At 48.0% G+C, this 16,644-nt stretch overlaps 1 protein-coding gene across 1 annotated transcript; it reads right to left on the bottom strand.

Moving 5' to 3' along the window:
* Positions 1–1,828: 1,828 nt before the first annotated feature.
* Positions 1,829–15,046, bottom strand: LOC129384071 (probable serine carboxypeptidase CPVL). The gene is made up of 4 exons (XM_055069186.2): positions 14,850–15,046; positions 12,196–12,397; positions 10,359–10,686; positions 1,829–2,791 (listed from the first exon to the last, which is right to left on the bottom strand). Exons 1-4 carry the CDS (start codon positions 14,954–14,956, stop codon positions 1,932–1,934), a joined length of 1,497 nt encoding a protein of 498 aa, XP_054925161.1. The 5' UTR covers positions 14,957–15,046; the 3' UTR covers positions 1,829–1,931.
* Between the last annotated feature and the right edge of the window lie 1,598 nt (positions 15,047–16,644).

The raw sequence follows: 16,644 nt of genomic DNA, 5'->3' as shown, positions 1-16,644 counted from the left end.
ACGTATTTTTCACTTTGGCACTCACTCCTAAAGCTAACGCATTAAAATGTCTAACCAGAAACCGTTATTATGATTGTCTGCCATGCGCAGCATTTCTGAAAGATATAGCCGACGCAAATGTGTGTGGGCAAATTTTAAATTTCTGCAGTGCTATTCAGGGTTCTCTTTGGTGCTTCTTCGCTTGCTTAGATACTGTCCATTATAGGTAGCAGCGGCGTATGCATACTGAAGTACGAGACGTACTCGCAAGTGACTAGATCGAACTCTTTGGCGAAGACGTGGTCGATGACACCGCGACGTGGTGCAGGGGGCATTGTGTTTGTGGTGTTCGGATTCTGAGACGCCGTGAGGACGACGATATGGAAAACGGAGTGACAAGGGTGTAAAAACGGCTTAAAGACGACGACGACTCGGCAACGAAAGCATGGTCACAATGTAATGAAGGCTATGAACTATTGTACGATCACTGAATGACGGCGACAGTATTAAAAAAAAAGAAACGCCTCGTTGTTGTTGAAGCTCACGTCTGCGCTCCCGTGCATCACCTGCCTCCACGGGCCGCCTCAAGTCGTACGCAATACACACAGTGTTTGCTTGCACTATGTCTAGTACCGGCTCGTCGCGCCACCCTAATTCGCAGTATATGTGGTGTTTGCATTATGTCCAGTATTGACCAAACGGACCGCCTTAATTCATACTGTATCAGGTGTCTCTTTGCACTCTGCCTAGTATCGGCCAGTTGGACGCCTTAGTTCACCCTATATAATAATTTTTTGACTGTACTATCTCCCAGCTCAGTCTACATTTTATGCGTTGCATATTGCAATCACTCAGTTCAGCCCTTGGGCGCGGCCGGGCAGCCACCATTGACCTTTAGCGCAACCACGTGACGTGACGTCACGACAGCCGGAGGAAAAGCTGCGCCCCAACTCGCGCGGTCGCGCGCGGCCGCAGCCACCACCTGACTCCCGCCCCTCCCGCTCCTCCCGAAAATCGAGTGCCGCCAAGCAATACCTCGCCCTCAAAAAAAAAAAAAAGACCGCGCAATATGCAACGCATTCTTGGCTTAACCAAGCTAAGCCTGGCCATTTTTTCGTAGGAAAAACATCACTAAAACGTCATCGCGTCCTTGCTCGTTACCTGCCTTTGAGCTTCGCTCTGACTTGGCAAAGAAATGTTTGGCGTTCAAAAGAAGGCCCTGCGAGAATTCAAAAGCCAAAAAGCTTAGGAGGCCTGGACAAGCTCCTCTTAAGTGTGACATAGGTGCTCAGAACTGGGTTGGCCGTGTCTGTTCGTCCAATCTGTTACTTTGACGACGACCGTTGTCGTCATCGATGACGCACGGCGTTGACTTTCTTTCGTCGGAGCAATCTTAGCCATTGCCACAGCGTGAAGAAGAAGAAAAATACTCCACAGCCGCACTCATTCAGTTTTGAATCTGTGTCAGTGAATGAATGCGCATATTGAAGTCGGGCGTTCTAACAACTTAACTATCGCGCAACAGCCGTGCTGGGCAATTATCGCGATGTTTTGTGCTGCACAATAACTCTAAGATGCATTTGGGAAGCCAGAACGAGCATTACTGTAGTGGTCGTGGGTCATATTGTACGCATCGCATGGAAATTGTTATTGAGAAAATGGCGCTGTGCTTGCTTTGTGTGCTATTTTTTGTTGTCATCCTCGTGAGAACCGCGTCGGCGGCACGAAGTGTGAATGGTAATGCAGACGTCTGCCGTGCGTGGCTGAGAGCATGAGAGTCAGCTTACACGCACTTTGGCACATACTCACCACCCACTGATTGTGTTGAGACCGGCAAGGACCCAGAATGTATCAGAAAAATATATTTATTTCGCACACAAATATCTTGTTACAGTCGAAGCGTTCCAGAAACTCGTCATTTGTAAGGAAACTTATCAAACAATACTAACAGATCAGCAAGGCATCTTGCCGTTGCCGCATTTCTGGCCGGGCACATTCCCAGACCCCACAGCGGTAAAATGTAAAAACCGACCGTACATGTCACTCACAGCAGCCGATTGATCGAATGACACAAGATGGCCACCGAAGAGTACGGTGCTGTACATAACGGCCCCTACCAATTTCTCGTAACCCATGAGTTCCCGATTTGCACTACCTGTTTTGTACCAAGGCCGTCGAACAGCTGTCTTGAACATCGCTGACCCTCGCCACTCTAATTTCCCGAAAGAACGTTCCATGTTAGTGGCCGGAAATACGGCGTCCAGTTGCGCTGTGTAAAAGAGGACGTGAACTCGGTTAAGCACGTCCACTAATGTTTGCGTCTTGTCAACGAAGAAGTCTCCGACGGCCAAGCTCATTGCAACTTGTGATCTCGTCGCGCCGAGGGTTCTAGAGGGAGCAACGTGAATCAAGTTCTTGAACTCCGGGCTGTTGGCGTATTGCATGTACTGCTCAGACTCTCTTGATGTCCGAAATCTTACTACGCTTCCGTGGTGCTGGAACCCCGTCAGTTCCTCGAACAAGCTCTTCGTTCCGCCCGGATGAATGTTGAGAACTGTTTGGCCCAGCAGTCCCGCAGCCGCGGTAACGTTTCCTGCACTGACCAAACCTTGTATTTTCTGAAACTGCCGAGTGAACGTAGTGCGACCGTGTTCGTCTAGCAGGCCTGAGCAGTAGAGGTAATCGGCTGAGTTGATGATTTCTAAAAGCGGGAAGACAAAACCCACGCCCAGCATCACTCCTTTCAAGCGCAAATGCAACTCCGGCGGGGGTCGCGTCAGCAGTTCATGTGCCACACCGATTGCTGACCTTGCTGTAACAAAAAAAAAAGAAACAGATTCTCATACAGTCGCTGAAAAAATATTTAGCAATAATTACTTGCATGCACATTTTAAGACCACATATTCAATATAATCAACGTTTATGAGCGTGTTGCATTGGACGGTAGTGGTCCAGAGGCAATTTTTCCACCTTAAATGTCCTTTGGTATAATTCACTACAACCTATATACGATAACGTATTTTATCCATGGCCAACTGCTCTGCACGTCGAAAGCGTGAGTAACTTTAGAGAGAGAGAGAGAAACACGCATTATTGATACGCTGGAGATGTTAGCCTGGCTTCTGGCATGACATGCTACTCGAGGTGCTGGGTGGTAATTATCATATGTAGAGTGATAAACACTTGACAGCGCATACAATCACACACACACACACACACACACACACACACACACACACACACACACACACACACACACACACACACACACACACACACACATATATATATATATATATATATATATATATATATATATATATATCGTGGCGATGTTTATAATGTTTCGTGAAGGCTCTTCGCCCACAGCAACGTCAGCCGCGCTTTCGTGGCGCTTAGCGCACAGGTGGTGCTTTGCCATGGGCCCAGAATGTGCCGTCGTGCTAATCTCGAGTCCCGTTGAAGGTGCAGTAACGCCTTGGATGACTCTCTCTCTCTCTCTGACGCGGAGCGGCATCAGTAGCACAGAACATGTTGCGACTGAGGTCTTCAGGGGCGTCACACTCAGTACACGTTCTTCACGTGATTATGCAGGAATGACGGGAGGTCATCCATAATTTTCATTTATTACTAATAACGTGATGAAATGAAGCAAAATGGAAAAAAAGGAGAATAAGTGCACCGCGAGTTTCCGCGAAAGCTAAAGAATTAGTGATTCTTGACGGCAAAAGACAAGTGAAACATATGTGGTTTTACGTTGTTTGGGCCCCGCAGCGTAAGGAATGAATTGGCATTTTGTTTCGTGTTCTTTTTAAATACTCAATTTAGTTCATTTTATTGCCCATTTGTTGCCAGGCACCTCACATATCTTCGTCGCGGCGTTAGTCTTGTGACATCTACAAAGTGCACCGCTCGTGACCACCGAGCTTCTTCAATTGCGCTAGCGCAACATTTTTACACAGACATTATTATAAAATCTCATCATTTTTTTAATTCAAACGATTGAAGTGATCGAATTTCACGCCCACGGCGGACGATGCTTGAGCTAAAGAAACGTCCCTCAACAGACGTGCCCATAGGCACAAAAGAGCGATATACCTCCAAATGTTTTATTTTGCTTTATGGAAGAATTCGTGTCTTGGTTTGTACGCGCCCTGTTGGAATCGCACCGCTGCCACCAGATGTTGTAATCGCACCGCTGGCCCGAGTTGTTGGGGTCTCGGTGCTGACGCCCGTTATTGCCAATGGGTCGCAAGCCCCAAGGGTAGCGTTGGCCTGGCGGCCTGGGGCACTGGAAGCATCCGAAGGTCCCGGCAAAGCATGAGAAGACTGGTAACAGAACAACTGGTTTATTCTAACATAGCAAAAGAGCGGCCGGTCAGGTCGACCGGAGTGGAGAGACGGGAGAGCACGTAACTCAACAGTACAAATCGGAGCCTCTGCTCTGGCGTCCGGGGGCAGCTGCTCTTATACCCTCGGCGTCGCGGTCCAAAAGGGAAGGAGGGAAGGTCACGGGATGAAGGTCACGGGACGGCGCAGCAGGGGCCCACGACGGCGCGAGCGGTTGAGCCGAGAGACCTCCAGGCCCCTCCTTCGGGGAACTCCGCTCCCCGGCTGCCGCGCTTTGACAAGCGAGGGCACACACGCACACACGAAGACACGTGGCACTGAAACACGCCTGGACACGCTTGGCGGGTAGGCGTCGCGGCGGCGTCGGACGGGCCAAAATGTCCGCCGCTTTGAATAAAGCCCCGGCGTCCGTTGCATCCGCGCCGGCATTACCGCGCGTTGTAGGCGAAACGTAACAGACCGCCCCGCCGGGGGAAGGAGATCCCGATGGTCAGGGGACTGCATCCGCTGTCCGGAGGGATGTCGCTCGATGATGCTCATAACCGAAGTTGGGCGTCCCTGGGCGTTTCTTGAGCGCAGCGCACAGAGAAGGCCTCGTTCTCACGTTCAGGTGCACACAGGACACTGCAAAGTGACTTCGGGAGAGGTGACATTTTTGTTCTCGTTTCCGGCAAGCGTTAGAACCACGCCTGAAAGTCAACCGCTCAGTCAGCAAGCACGGCACAACCCTCACTAAGCCCTGCCAGGCTCTTTCCCCTTTTTTACTGCTGCCTAGTTCCTTACAGTAGTTTAGCAGCACTCAGAACGCGTCCATAAATCGGAAAAATTGCACTAAAAAGCACATCATCACTTTGAAACACTACACGAAAGCAATAGGTTAAAAATCCTGCCTCAGGAAGAAAAACATCAGTAACAAGCAATTTTGAGGCTGATTCCCACGTTAGGGGCTTCGACTTAAGCCATCGGCGTTACCCTTGAGACTCCCCTTTTTGTAACGCACCTCAAAGGAATATTGTTGCAAAGCGAGGCTCCAGCGCAGGAGGCGGCCATTTTTGGGAGAGATGGTCTGCAGCCATTGGAGAGGGCAGTGATCCGTTTCAATGATAAACCTCGAGCCAGCTAGGTAACATGACAATTTCTGAACGGCCCACACGATACACGCACACTCTTTCTCGGTGGCGCTATACGCCTGCTCACGACTCGTCAGCTTACGACTAGCATACAGGACGGGGTGTTCTACTTCTCCATTTTCCCGTTGGCACAGTACAACGCCCATGCCTCGCTCACTAGCATCACACTGAACAACGAACCCTTTTGTGTAGTCGGGCGATCGTAGCACCGGCTGGCTTGTTAGGGCGCTCTTTAGGGCGCTAAAAGCCCTTTCCTTCGTCTCCTCCCAGACGACTGTTTGCGGCTCTGTCTTTCTTAGAGCATCCGTCAAGGGAGCCGCGATATCAGAGTACCTGGGGATGTACCTCTGATAGTAGCCGGCGACACCTAAGAACGACCGAATATCGGTCTTCGTGCGCGGTCGCGGGAAGTCTCGCACAGCGGCCACCTTTATTTCAGAGGGGCGGCGACGACCCCGACCAATCACGTGTCCGAGGTAGACAACCTCGGCCTGTGCTAACTGGCACTTGGGAGCCTTGACTGTCAAGCCCGCATCGCGCAGGCGGGTTAGCACTGCCCGCAAGTGCGCCATATGTTCCGGCCAGGATGCGGAGAATATCGCTACGTCGTCTAGATACGGTAAAGCGAATTCTTGCTGTCCCCGCAACACTTTATCCATGAGGCTTGAAAAGCAGTATGGCGCGTTCTTCAAACCAAAACTCAAAACTTTAGGACGGAATGTCCCCATGGGTGAAATGAACGCCGCATACCTACTAGCCTCTTCTGTAAGTGGAACCTGCCAATAACCCCTGACAAGATCTAGGGTGGAAATAAACTGAGCGCTACTCACTCTCTCAAGGCGCTCCTCGATGTTAGGGATCGGATAAATTTGATCCTTAGTGATGGAATTAAGCCTGCGGTAGTCGACGCAAGGACGAGGTTCCTTGCCCGGTACCTCAACTAAAATCAAAGGGGAGGTATAATCACTCTCACCCGCTTCAATAACACCGAGCTGTAGCATTTTCTTTACCTCAGCCTCCATAATATCGCTCTGGCGGGGTGACACCCGGTACGCCTTGGATCGTACTGGCTCTGGGGAGGTAAGTTCTATGTCATGAGTAAGGACAGAAGTCCTACCAGGCCTCTCAGAGAACAGACCTTGAAACTCTTGTAAGAGCTGGTGTAGTTCTGTTTTCTGCTCAGGCGACAGCGATGCTTTACTTATTAAGTCACTAATGACTTGATCGGCGTCTTTCCTGTTTGTCACTGAGCCTAGTCCCGGAAGCTCGACCGGAAGCTCTTCTAACTTTCCCGCATCGGGAATTTCCTCTCCAGTATCTGGTGCCTTTAACGCTACAGGCTCAATTTTATCCCGTTCGGGCGTGCTCTGAATACTAGCTTGCTGCGCCTCTGCCCCTTTCTCATCGTTCAACAACGTCGGTCCCGCAACTACCGCCTTTGCAGCGAGCTCCCGAACCTTCGATCTGGTTAAGGTCTGAACGCTAGCCTCACCAAACAAAAGCCCCTTCTCGCGCAGGAGGTGATCGGACCTGTTCGAAAATAGGTACGGGTACTGGGGGGGCAGCATAGATGACACTGCGGCCTCCGTCTCAAGTGCTCCGAAAGGTCCTTCAATAAGCACTTTTGCTACCGGCAGACACACGCTATGAGCTTCCACTGCTTGCTTGATCCATGCGCACTCGCCCGTGAACATATCGGGTTCTACGTAAGAGGGGTGAACTACATCCATCGTAGCTGCGGTATCGCGAAGCACTCGGCACTCTTTCCCGTTCACGAGGAGGTCTCGCATGTAAGGCTCGAGAAGCTTCATGTTCTCGTCAGTGCTGCATATAGACAAAAACACGACTTGTGTTTTTGTTTCTGGACACTGCGCCGAAAAGTGACCCGGCTTCTGGCACGTATAACAAACGCGCGCTTGCCTCATCTCGAACCGCTTTCTGCGTTCGGCTTCGGTTGCCGCCGTCTCCTTACGTTCGGTCGGACTGCTTTCACTCGCATCCGCACTACGTGTATCCCCCTTTGCTCTCATGGGTGTGAACTTCGGCCTCTCAAACTTGGAGCCAAATTCACCCTTTTGACCGTCCTTAGCTCCGCGAGCCCGACGCGTCACAAACTCCTCGGCTAACTCAGCGGCTCTAGCCACCGTACTAACGTCTGGCCTATCCAAGACCCAGTACCGCACGTTCTCAGGTAACCGACTATAAAACTGTTCTAGCCCGAAACACTGCAGAACTTTCTCGTGGTCACCAAACGCTTTCTCTTCTTTGAGCCACTCCTGCATGTTTGACATAAGCCTGTACGCAAACTCTGTATATGACTCACTTCTGCCTTTCTCATTTTCCCGGAACTTCCGACGGAACGCCTCCGCTGACAGCCGGTACTTTTTTAGCAGACTTGATTTCACTTTGTCGAAATCCTCTGCCTCCTCTCTCTCCAAGCGAGCGACTACGTCGGCCGCCTCGCCGGGTAGCAAAGTGAGCAAGCGCTGTGGCCACGTTTCCCGAGAGAACCCCTGCTTCTCGCACGTTCGCTCAAAGTTAACCAGGAACAAACCAATGTCCTCTCCAAGCTTAAACGGCCGCATCAGGTCAGTCATTTTGAACAATACTCGTTCTCCTGCACCGTGTGCCTGACTTCCATTACGAGCGCGTTCCATCTCTAACTCGAGACGCTTCATTTCCAAAGCGTGTTCGCGCTCTTCTTTTTCTTTCTGTTCTTTTCGTTCACGCTCATCTTTCTCTTTCTGTTCTTTAAGTTCACGCTCCTGTCTTTTTGCCGTCTCCCTCTCCTCAATGGTCTCAAGGCATTCCGACAGCTCGTCATCCTCAGCTTCTAACTCAAGAATAGCCCTTAGCAGTTCTGGTTTTCTGAGTTTGTCTGAGACATCCAGACCCAACTCTCTCGCAAGCTCCAGCAATTTCGGTTTGCGCAACGACTTCAAATCCATGGCTGCTCTGAATGCTGCTTTCTCTACTGCCTACTATTGTCTTGCCGCAAACTAACCCGGTAGCAACGACAACCACAATTACCAGCTCTGTTTCTAACACTAACAAAAGCCTGGCAAAACTTAGAAGAAGAAAGTCCCGCACTCACCAAACCTTGCAGCCAAGACTTCAGCGCAGTCGTTCCGCTGCAGGCAACCAGTCATCACACAGGGCTCGTTGCGCTGCTCCCGGATGGTCGTTGTGCTGCTCAGCATACAGTCAACCGCATCTCTTCGCTGCTGGCCTCCGTTGTCGCGATCTCACCGCTGGCAACCAGATGTTGGAATCGCACCGCTGCCACCAGATGTTGTAATCGCACCGCTGGCCCGAGTTGTTGGGGTCTCGGTGCTGACGCCCGTTATTGCCAATGGGTCGCAAGCCCCAAGGGTAGCGTTGGCCTGGCGGCCTGGGGCACTGGAAGCATCCGAAGGTCCCGGCAAAGCATGAGAAGACTGGTAACAGAACAACTGGTTTATTCTAACATAGCAAAAGAGCGGCCGGTCAGGTCGACCGGAGTGGAGAGACGGGAGAGCACGTAACTCAACAGTACAAATCGGAGCCTCTGCTCTGGCGTCCGGGGGCAGCTGCTCTTATACCCTCGGCGTCGCGGTCCAAAAGGGAAGGAGGGAAGGTCACGGGATGAAGGTCACGGGACGGCGCAGCAGGGGCCCACGACGGCGCGAGCGGTTGAGCCGAGAGACCTCCAGGCCCCTCCTTCGGGGAACTCCGCTCCCCGGCTGCCGCGCTTTGACAAGCGAGGGCACACACACACACACGCACACACGAAGACACGTGGCACTGAAACACGCCTGGACACGCTTGGCGGGTAGGCGTCGCGGCGGCGTCGGACGGGCCAAAATGTCCGCCGCTTTGAATAAAGCCCCGGCGTCCGTTGCATCCGCGCCGGCATTACCGCGCGTTGTAGGCGAAACGTAACAGCCCTAATGACTCATAATTCTACATGCAACGTTAAAAGGCTGGTCGCGTGCATTCATAGATGGTAATATTGATTACATATATCATTTGTGAACCGAGCGTAGAAACTTAGGGGCTATGGCGTTGCGCTTCAGAGCTCGAGAGTGAGGGTTCGATCCCGGACGCGTTGGCCGCATTTCGATATGATTTAAAGAAAAAAACGCCAGTGTACCACGCACTGCGTGCGCGCTAAGGGGCCCCAGAACGACAGAAATCTGAGCTAGTTGGTAAGGATTCATTATGCAAAAAAGAGGTGAGGCGTGCAGACAGGACACAAGAGTAGAGAAGCGGCGTTCGTGTTGTCCACTTCTCTACTCTTGTGTCCTGTCTGCGCGCCTCACCCCTTTTTTGCATAATGAAGGCGCCCCAGTTGCTCAAAGTTCATCCGGACTCCCTCACAACGGCGTGCCTCATAAACATGCCCTGGTTTTCGTGCGTCAAAAGCCGTAGTTTATATTTTCTGTTCCCAGTTACGTTATCCAAGTTGCATTGTTATCAAGCAAGAACTTGAGACTAGCGGAGAGAAGCATTAACCACGTTTGATGAGTGCGCGCTTATGCTAACCTGCATGGAAATGGCGGCTAGTGCCCCCTAAAAGCGAAACAGAACCTAAATAGCGTAGAGTTTAGTGAAAATACAAATAAATGCACAGTAAACAGTACCATTAGTATTATTGCTAAAACTAACTAACAGCTTATGCAGATGTCTGTCTAGCTTTGTGATGTAGCCAGCACATTCTCCTTTTATATATATTATTTCTATTTCAAGCTGCATTATTTGAACTTCCTTGTGCGAATATGGACATTTCATCATTTTCATTCTAAATTTTTCTTTTTATTTGTTTGTGCACTTTTGTCTTAATATTGCTACCCTCCAACGTTACTCAATGCTTCATAACCAATTTTGGGATTCAACGTCGATAAATAAATTACGTTTTACCTCCGTAAGATTCTCCAGCGGCGAAGAACTCCCTTCCCTTGTACTCGGGAAAAATTCGCAAAAACCTCCTCAGGAATCTGACGGTGTGCACAGCGGCTTCCTCGAGCGTGGTAGGATATTTGCCCGTTTTATCGAAACTGTATCCCGATCCTACAGGAGCGTCCAAGTAGATGATGTTGAATTTCGACAGCAGACTGTGCCTCCTACGGTACAATGTTCCGCCAGCATCGATTCCCAGGGGGCCATTTTCTAGGAACTGGCCAAATAGACCAGACATTCCGGGACCTCCTTGCAACCACAACAGAAGAGGCTTCATGTTAGAGTTCGCCTGTAAGAGAAATAATACAATGTAATTAAAAAAACATGGACCTACAAGTATGTCACAAAAGAAAGTTCATAAACGACTGCCGTGGAAAAATTAAATTTAACAAGTTCGTAGTACTAGAACATGTTTTTCCGGGAAATATTCTGTTTATAATAATTTGCAATCACACTGATCCATGTTAGGCATTTTCTTCCGTTCATTAAGAAGTGTTACCATAGTAAAGCGTGATGATATATATATATATATATGCCTCTCTCATTGCGATAGCACTGGCTCGCGGTGGCTAGCGGTGGTTTGCAGGGACAGCACGGTGCTCTTGCCAGCGAGTAGAACATTGCCCACTGCTGTACCAAACTTGGATGCGGCAGAGCAGGCAATGTCCAGGTAGTCAAGGTCTTCCAGGAGCCCTATGGTCCTAAACCTGGCTGGCTTGCTCGACCTACACCTGGCAAAAGTGTGGAAGACCGGGCAGCGAAGCCTCCGAATCGCGGAGCTCTTGCAGGAGTCCTAAGGTCCTAGGTCCTCCCCGGATGCACACCTCGTCTTCTTCCCCGACCTCGTTCTGAATATTGCAGGAAGCAGGTAACCGGAAGCTGTAGCCTCCTACTCACTGTCCTGCCACCACACGGAAACCAGCGCTAGCTTCCTCAGATGTGCAGGTAACAGGAGGGCAGGTCTGCAGACGATCGTCGCTTGAACATCGCCACCGCCGCCTCCGCCGCTACCGTTGGTAACTGTATTTCTTAGCTCCAGGAAATCGACCTTACTTGAACAATGGACAGTGCTGAACGGGTTCTCCCCAAGCCAATTTTGCTGACATCCTTCACCGCATACTTTGCAAACTTCACCGCCGAGGGACGCAGCTGCTCCTGGTGATAGGTGTTAGGACATGATAGGAGATAGACCTACCTGCTGGACTCTAACATGCGTGTCGTAGTCAAAATTCATTGATTTCATAACAATGCAATACACTGTAGAACGGCTTACACCCTCAAGGATGTTTGCTTGTCCCACGGGGAGCACACTTACTGTCAGGGCCGCGCAATATATTGTAGGGGACGGCAACGGAACTCTAACTAGGGGTGCGATGATAAAAGACATTTGAAAACTATGTAATCATTCTGACAGCCTAGGACGTACAGAAATATCCGACAGGAAAATTTCGCAGGTGCAGTATGAAAATGTATTTGATGCAATTTTTATGTCGCCTGTCACAGCTGTCATCATTTTGGCTTGCAAAAAAAAGTAGGCAAACAAGATGGCCTAATTGGTTCCCATCAACAATTTGATCTTATTCCTTTAAGCGTGAGGGTGTTATCTTTGCGACAGCTGAACGCCCTCTCCACATCCATAAAGGTGTAATATGTTTAGAGTGTAGTGCACGATTCACCGCGTCAAATGACCTTGATGTTTGAAACCGCGAAATTCTCTCATTCAGGATACATCAATCACTAGGGGGACAGTGGTAATGCTAAAGAAAGGTAGCAGTTGATTTATCTATAAGTAACTTGCCTGTGACTTGAGGTGTAAGAAGAACAAGTACGTAGAATGCGTGGAGGCATTGGCTGTGTCCACAGGAATGAATCCAGAGTATGCTTCGACCTTAGCGCATGGTGCAGGCAAGACTACACGGCTGGCATTTCTCATTTCTCTAAGTTTTTCCTCCGGTATTCGGTCATTGGTAGCCGGGAGGAGGAGATCACCGAAATCCATGCTAAAAAAAAAAACACACCGCACATTTTAAACGTCGCGGACCCTTTCTTCTGAATAGTGTTTACATGAAATCGTTGGATGGACATTTTATTTCCATCGCAAAATTCTTATACCGACAGAAGGAAGCAAGCAACAACGTGTCCTGCGTTGTGTCGGGTGTCTTTTTTACCTTGTGTTCTAGTAACCTCTCCTTGCTAGAAACAGGTCTTGCCCGTTTGTTCACTTTATTTGCAGTTCTCTCGCTCTCTTTTTGTGTTTGTATGTGTATGTGTGTATGTGTGTGCAGAAATTGTGATTTTCTCATGTTCCTCCTCATGCTCTAACCGAAAACATCCTGAAGTACAATAGTGTGCCTTGAAAAAAATATTCGTTATTGCGCAAACTGTTGATATCTAATCCCCGATAGAGGGTTACTGTTTAAAGAGACTACAGCTGTAGCAGCACCCTGTCCAGGCGCTGGAATATAGAACGCAAAACCCTCCGACACTACTTACAGCGTTACGTTTAGAGAGAAGATATTAATGCGAGTTCTGGGATGGTATTGGTGCAGTAATGTAGTCGGTAGTTTCGATAGTATTTCGAAGTTTGCGCATACTCAATAATACCGCTAGACCCCAATGGCCGCGTCACATTTTTTCTGCACGTTTACGACACAAAAGACTTCCTTGCACACATTCGTTGCCAGCATAAATTGCGAAGTCTAACCGAGCAAGCGTGAAATTTCTGCTAAGTATAGCACACTTTCACGTTTCATAACTCGGGGTGGGCACAGGCTTGAGTTCGATGAGTTATGCCTATTATGCTAGACGGAGCTCTCTCACGTGACGACTCTCGCTCGGATAGACAAACGTACTGCCGGGCTATCCTTACTAAAATCAGTACGAGAGGGTTATAAATTTAGCTCCGATTAGTTAGCTCCCTACAACGGCGCAGTCGGTGCATACGACGCATGTATGATCGGGTAATGCCTTCCCTTCTCTACACAACGATACTAAAGTATACTTGAAGCCATATGTAGTTTCCACTACTTTTTAACTTTTTAAACTATGAATTGCCTTTTTTTATTGTTCTCTTTTTTGTTATTCTCACTAAGTGTTTGTGCTGATGGGTAGCTGGCGCTTTGTCAGGCATTTATTTGCCTTTTTCGTCAGCGTCCACCGAAAATCTGTACATGATTGTCCGAAAATAAACAAACTTCAAACTTCCAAAAAAAAGTTTAATAAAAGTAAGGCGCGTGGTTAGTACGGTTGCAAAGATCTAAGCGATAAAATTAAAGCATGTTTTTGTTGCATGCGGTTTTAGCAAGCGACCCCCAATGAAGATCCAAGTGAAAGACATTTCACGTCAAAGAAAGTGTTTGGCCTTCTCCTGCTGGCGCCACAGGTTTGAATCCCGGCAGAGTCGGCTGCATTCAGATGGAGGGAACCGAAGAAAGGAACGATGCACTTCACTTTAGCTGCAAATTAAAGGACTCCGAGAGTTCTAAAATAATCTGTAACCTTTAACTAAAGCGTCGCGTACAACCTGCTGTGCAATTTCTCTCTTACTATCGGTTCGTTATATTCCAGAATTTAAGAAAAGGCAAAATCTTTCTGGCTGCTTGGACGATCGAACATGAACTTTAATCCGTGTGTTCTTGCGGGTTACTATTCATCAGAGAACGAAATGTTTGTTCTTTTTTAAACTTTGTGAATTCGTTCTTGTGCCTTCCTCTTGCATATTTATTCTGATGACCCCCCCCCCCCCCCCCCCTCCCATTCAGTGCTGGATTCCGATACTGTTTGCTGCGCATGGCTGATACTTTCTTACAAATTTTTATGACTCGTATGTACCTAAAATATTATTGACAACCCGCATCGGCTTCGCTGATATGCCTATACGTGTGGCTTTCTTGACTACCGGTTACATTAAACAAAGTGAAAAAACGCGTTATACTTTTCAGAGACATAGTTCCAAGTAGACGTATATTGGCTGAAAACTTGCTTGCTCGGCAATGCCAAACCATTGCCAGCGGCGTTGTATAAAATGCAGATCTGCGTCATTTCTAATATCATACTACGCCCTATGTTTCAAACAAATAAGAAAATAGCAATAGAAGACTCATGATCCGGAACTGCGTTATTGATCACAAGGAAGATGTAGTGCTGCCCTCTTAAGCGCGAAGTATTGAAGTCAGGCATCTAAAACGTGACTTGCAATTGATCGCGAAATATGGTTGGAGGTCGGCAGCCACCACAGCATCTCTCAACCCATGCCGGGGTTAAAGGTTGCATCACCGCGTAGCAACTCACCACAAGTTATAACTTGCTTATTACCAAGCGATTCAATATATAATGCTGTTTGTTGAATGATGCTGGCTAACTCTTCAAGAATCCTTTAAATTCCCTTACGATGTCAAGCTTCCGACGATTCGATTACTATATCGTGTAACGTTGGGATAGTTAGCTTCTTACGTTTGCTGGGGAAGCGCGCCTTGTATCTTGGTTCCGCCACCGGACATGCATCGTGTCCAGGCTAGCGCTGAAATCAAAAAGACTGTCGTGGCTCTGTACAGTTTCATCGCTCCTAAACCGGAGAGTGAACAAGCCGAATGTGGCCCAAATGTGCGCCTTTTAGTATATATCTGGAGAGAGCTCCAAAGCTCCCTGCTTACGCACAGGTCGAGTGCAAAAATGGATAAGAGCATTTGCATAGTGTTTGTGATCGTCTATTGTGTGCCATTGAACATGTCTTTCGTTGAGTCAGAACGAAAACAAAATGGGGAGAAAATAAAGCACCTTATAGAACAAGCATATTTCTAGCAAAAACACCTTTCGGCACTGCGAGCATCTTGCGAGAAAAAAAAAGTAAGATCTGTGAGAAAGACAAAGCGTCAAGGACATTCTGAGCTTCGCTCGGATTTCCTCGGCGAGCTGTTGTGAAAACTTCCGGTAGGTATAGACGTTCATAACAAGCTGATTTCACTTAAATAAAGGTATGTGCGCAATGTTAAAATAACCGCTTCGGGGCGAGGCATAGTGTTTACGGCGCAAGTAAAATGTTGCATTAAAAATGCTTATATTGTGAAGGTAAAAAGTCAGTCTCTGAGGAAGATTGGAGAAGCTTCATTGTGAAAATGCGAATTTACGCACTACCGAAATTACAGCAGCCAAAGACATCTTTTTAACCGACTTTTCAAACACAGTTCAAAATGATACAAACAACTTAAGTAGTTAATAAGCCAAGTTACGCAAGACATTCGTTGGCATTGTTATTCAAAGATGATGAAGTGCTTTCTCCGCCACAGGTCGCAGATAAATTTACGGATATTTGAGCCTCTGTTTTCACGAACGAAAACCGAGTGCCAAATAACATTCAGCCTGCCGATTTTACTATAAACGAGACAAGACGACTTTATCACTTCCGAAGGAAGACGATCTTCTATTCACAGTGTTCTGACTAACTCAGCAGCTCAATTTGATTCCATATGCTCTAAAAAACTAAAAATAACATAACCTGTCGCATTTTAGCCGCCGTGTTTCAGCAATCTAATGATACGGAGTGTGTTCCAAACGATTGGAAAGTAGCTCGCGTCTTTCCGGTGTCTAATTTCACTTAAGCATCTAAACCCTGAATCGCAAATCCATTTCATTAACCAGAACATGTTGCAAAGTTTCGTACATACATATAATTTCATCCGCTCTAATGAAGTTTTCTGACAGCATAACTTCTTTTTTTGTCAACCAGCAGGAGCTTCTTGCAAAACGTAAATGTTCGAATTATTTGCTGACCTCCATCACACTGTTCATTCTTTACACAAAGTTGCTGCAGTATTTGTCGACTAAGTCAAGGCTTGTGTTGGCGAGGTCGTTCTTTCCGTCTCATGTGTTTCGTGCCAGCTTATCCTTTATAATAAATTTATGCAGGCTTTCGACAAGATTGCTCACTTCCGCCTTACTTACCAACTCACACGTTTCGACACAAATACGGGAATTACTAGGTGGAATAAAAAAAGAACATGGGGCAAGCAGGAGATGGAAATTCAAGCCGATGAGCAAAACGAGAGGAAGGTAAAAGCGGGAGCGAACGTTTCAACAAGCGGACTTGTATTTTTCAAGGCACCTTGAAAAAGACAAGCGCACGTGATCACTACGTAATCACATCTCAGTAAACATTCGTCTGCATTAGTAAAGCACGACTCCATGCTTTGGCCGATTTTGTTTTTAGTTGACGTTAACTATATTATAGTAGTGGCCTGTGTTTCACAGA

This window comes from Dermacentor andersoni, chromosome 9 (assembly GCF_023375885.2).
Source record: "Dermacentor andersoni chromosome 9, qqDerAnde1_hic_scaffold, whole genome shotgun sequence".
NCBI classification, from domain to species: domain Eukaryota; kingdom Metazoa; phylum Arthropoda; class Arachnida; order Ixodida; family Ixodidae; genus Dermacentor; species Dermacentor andersoni.
The sequence above is the reverse complement of the archived record's forward strand: the minus strand, read 5'-3'. Positions and strand labels throughout refer to the sequence as shown.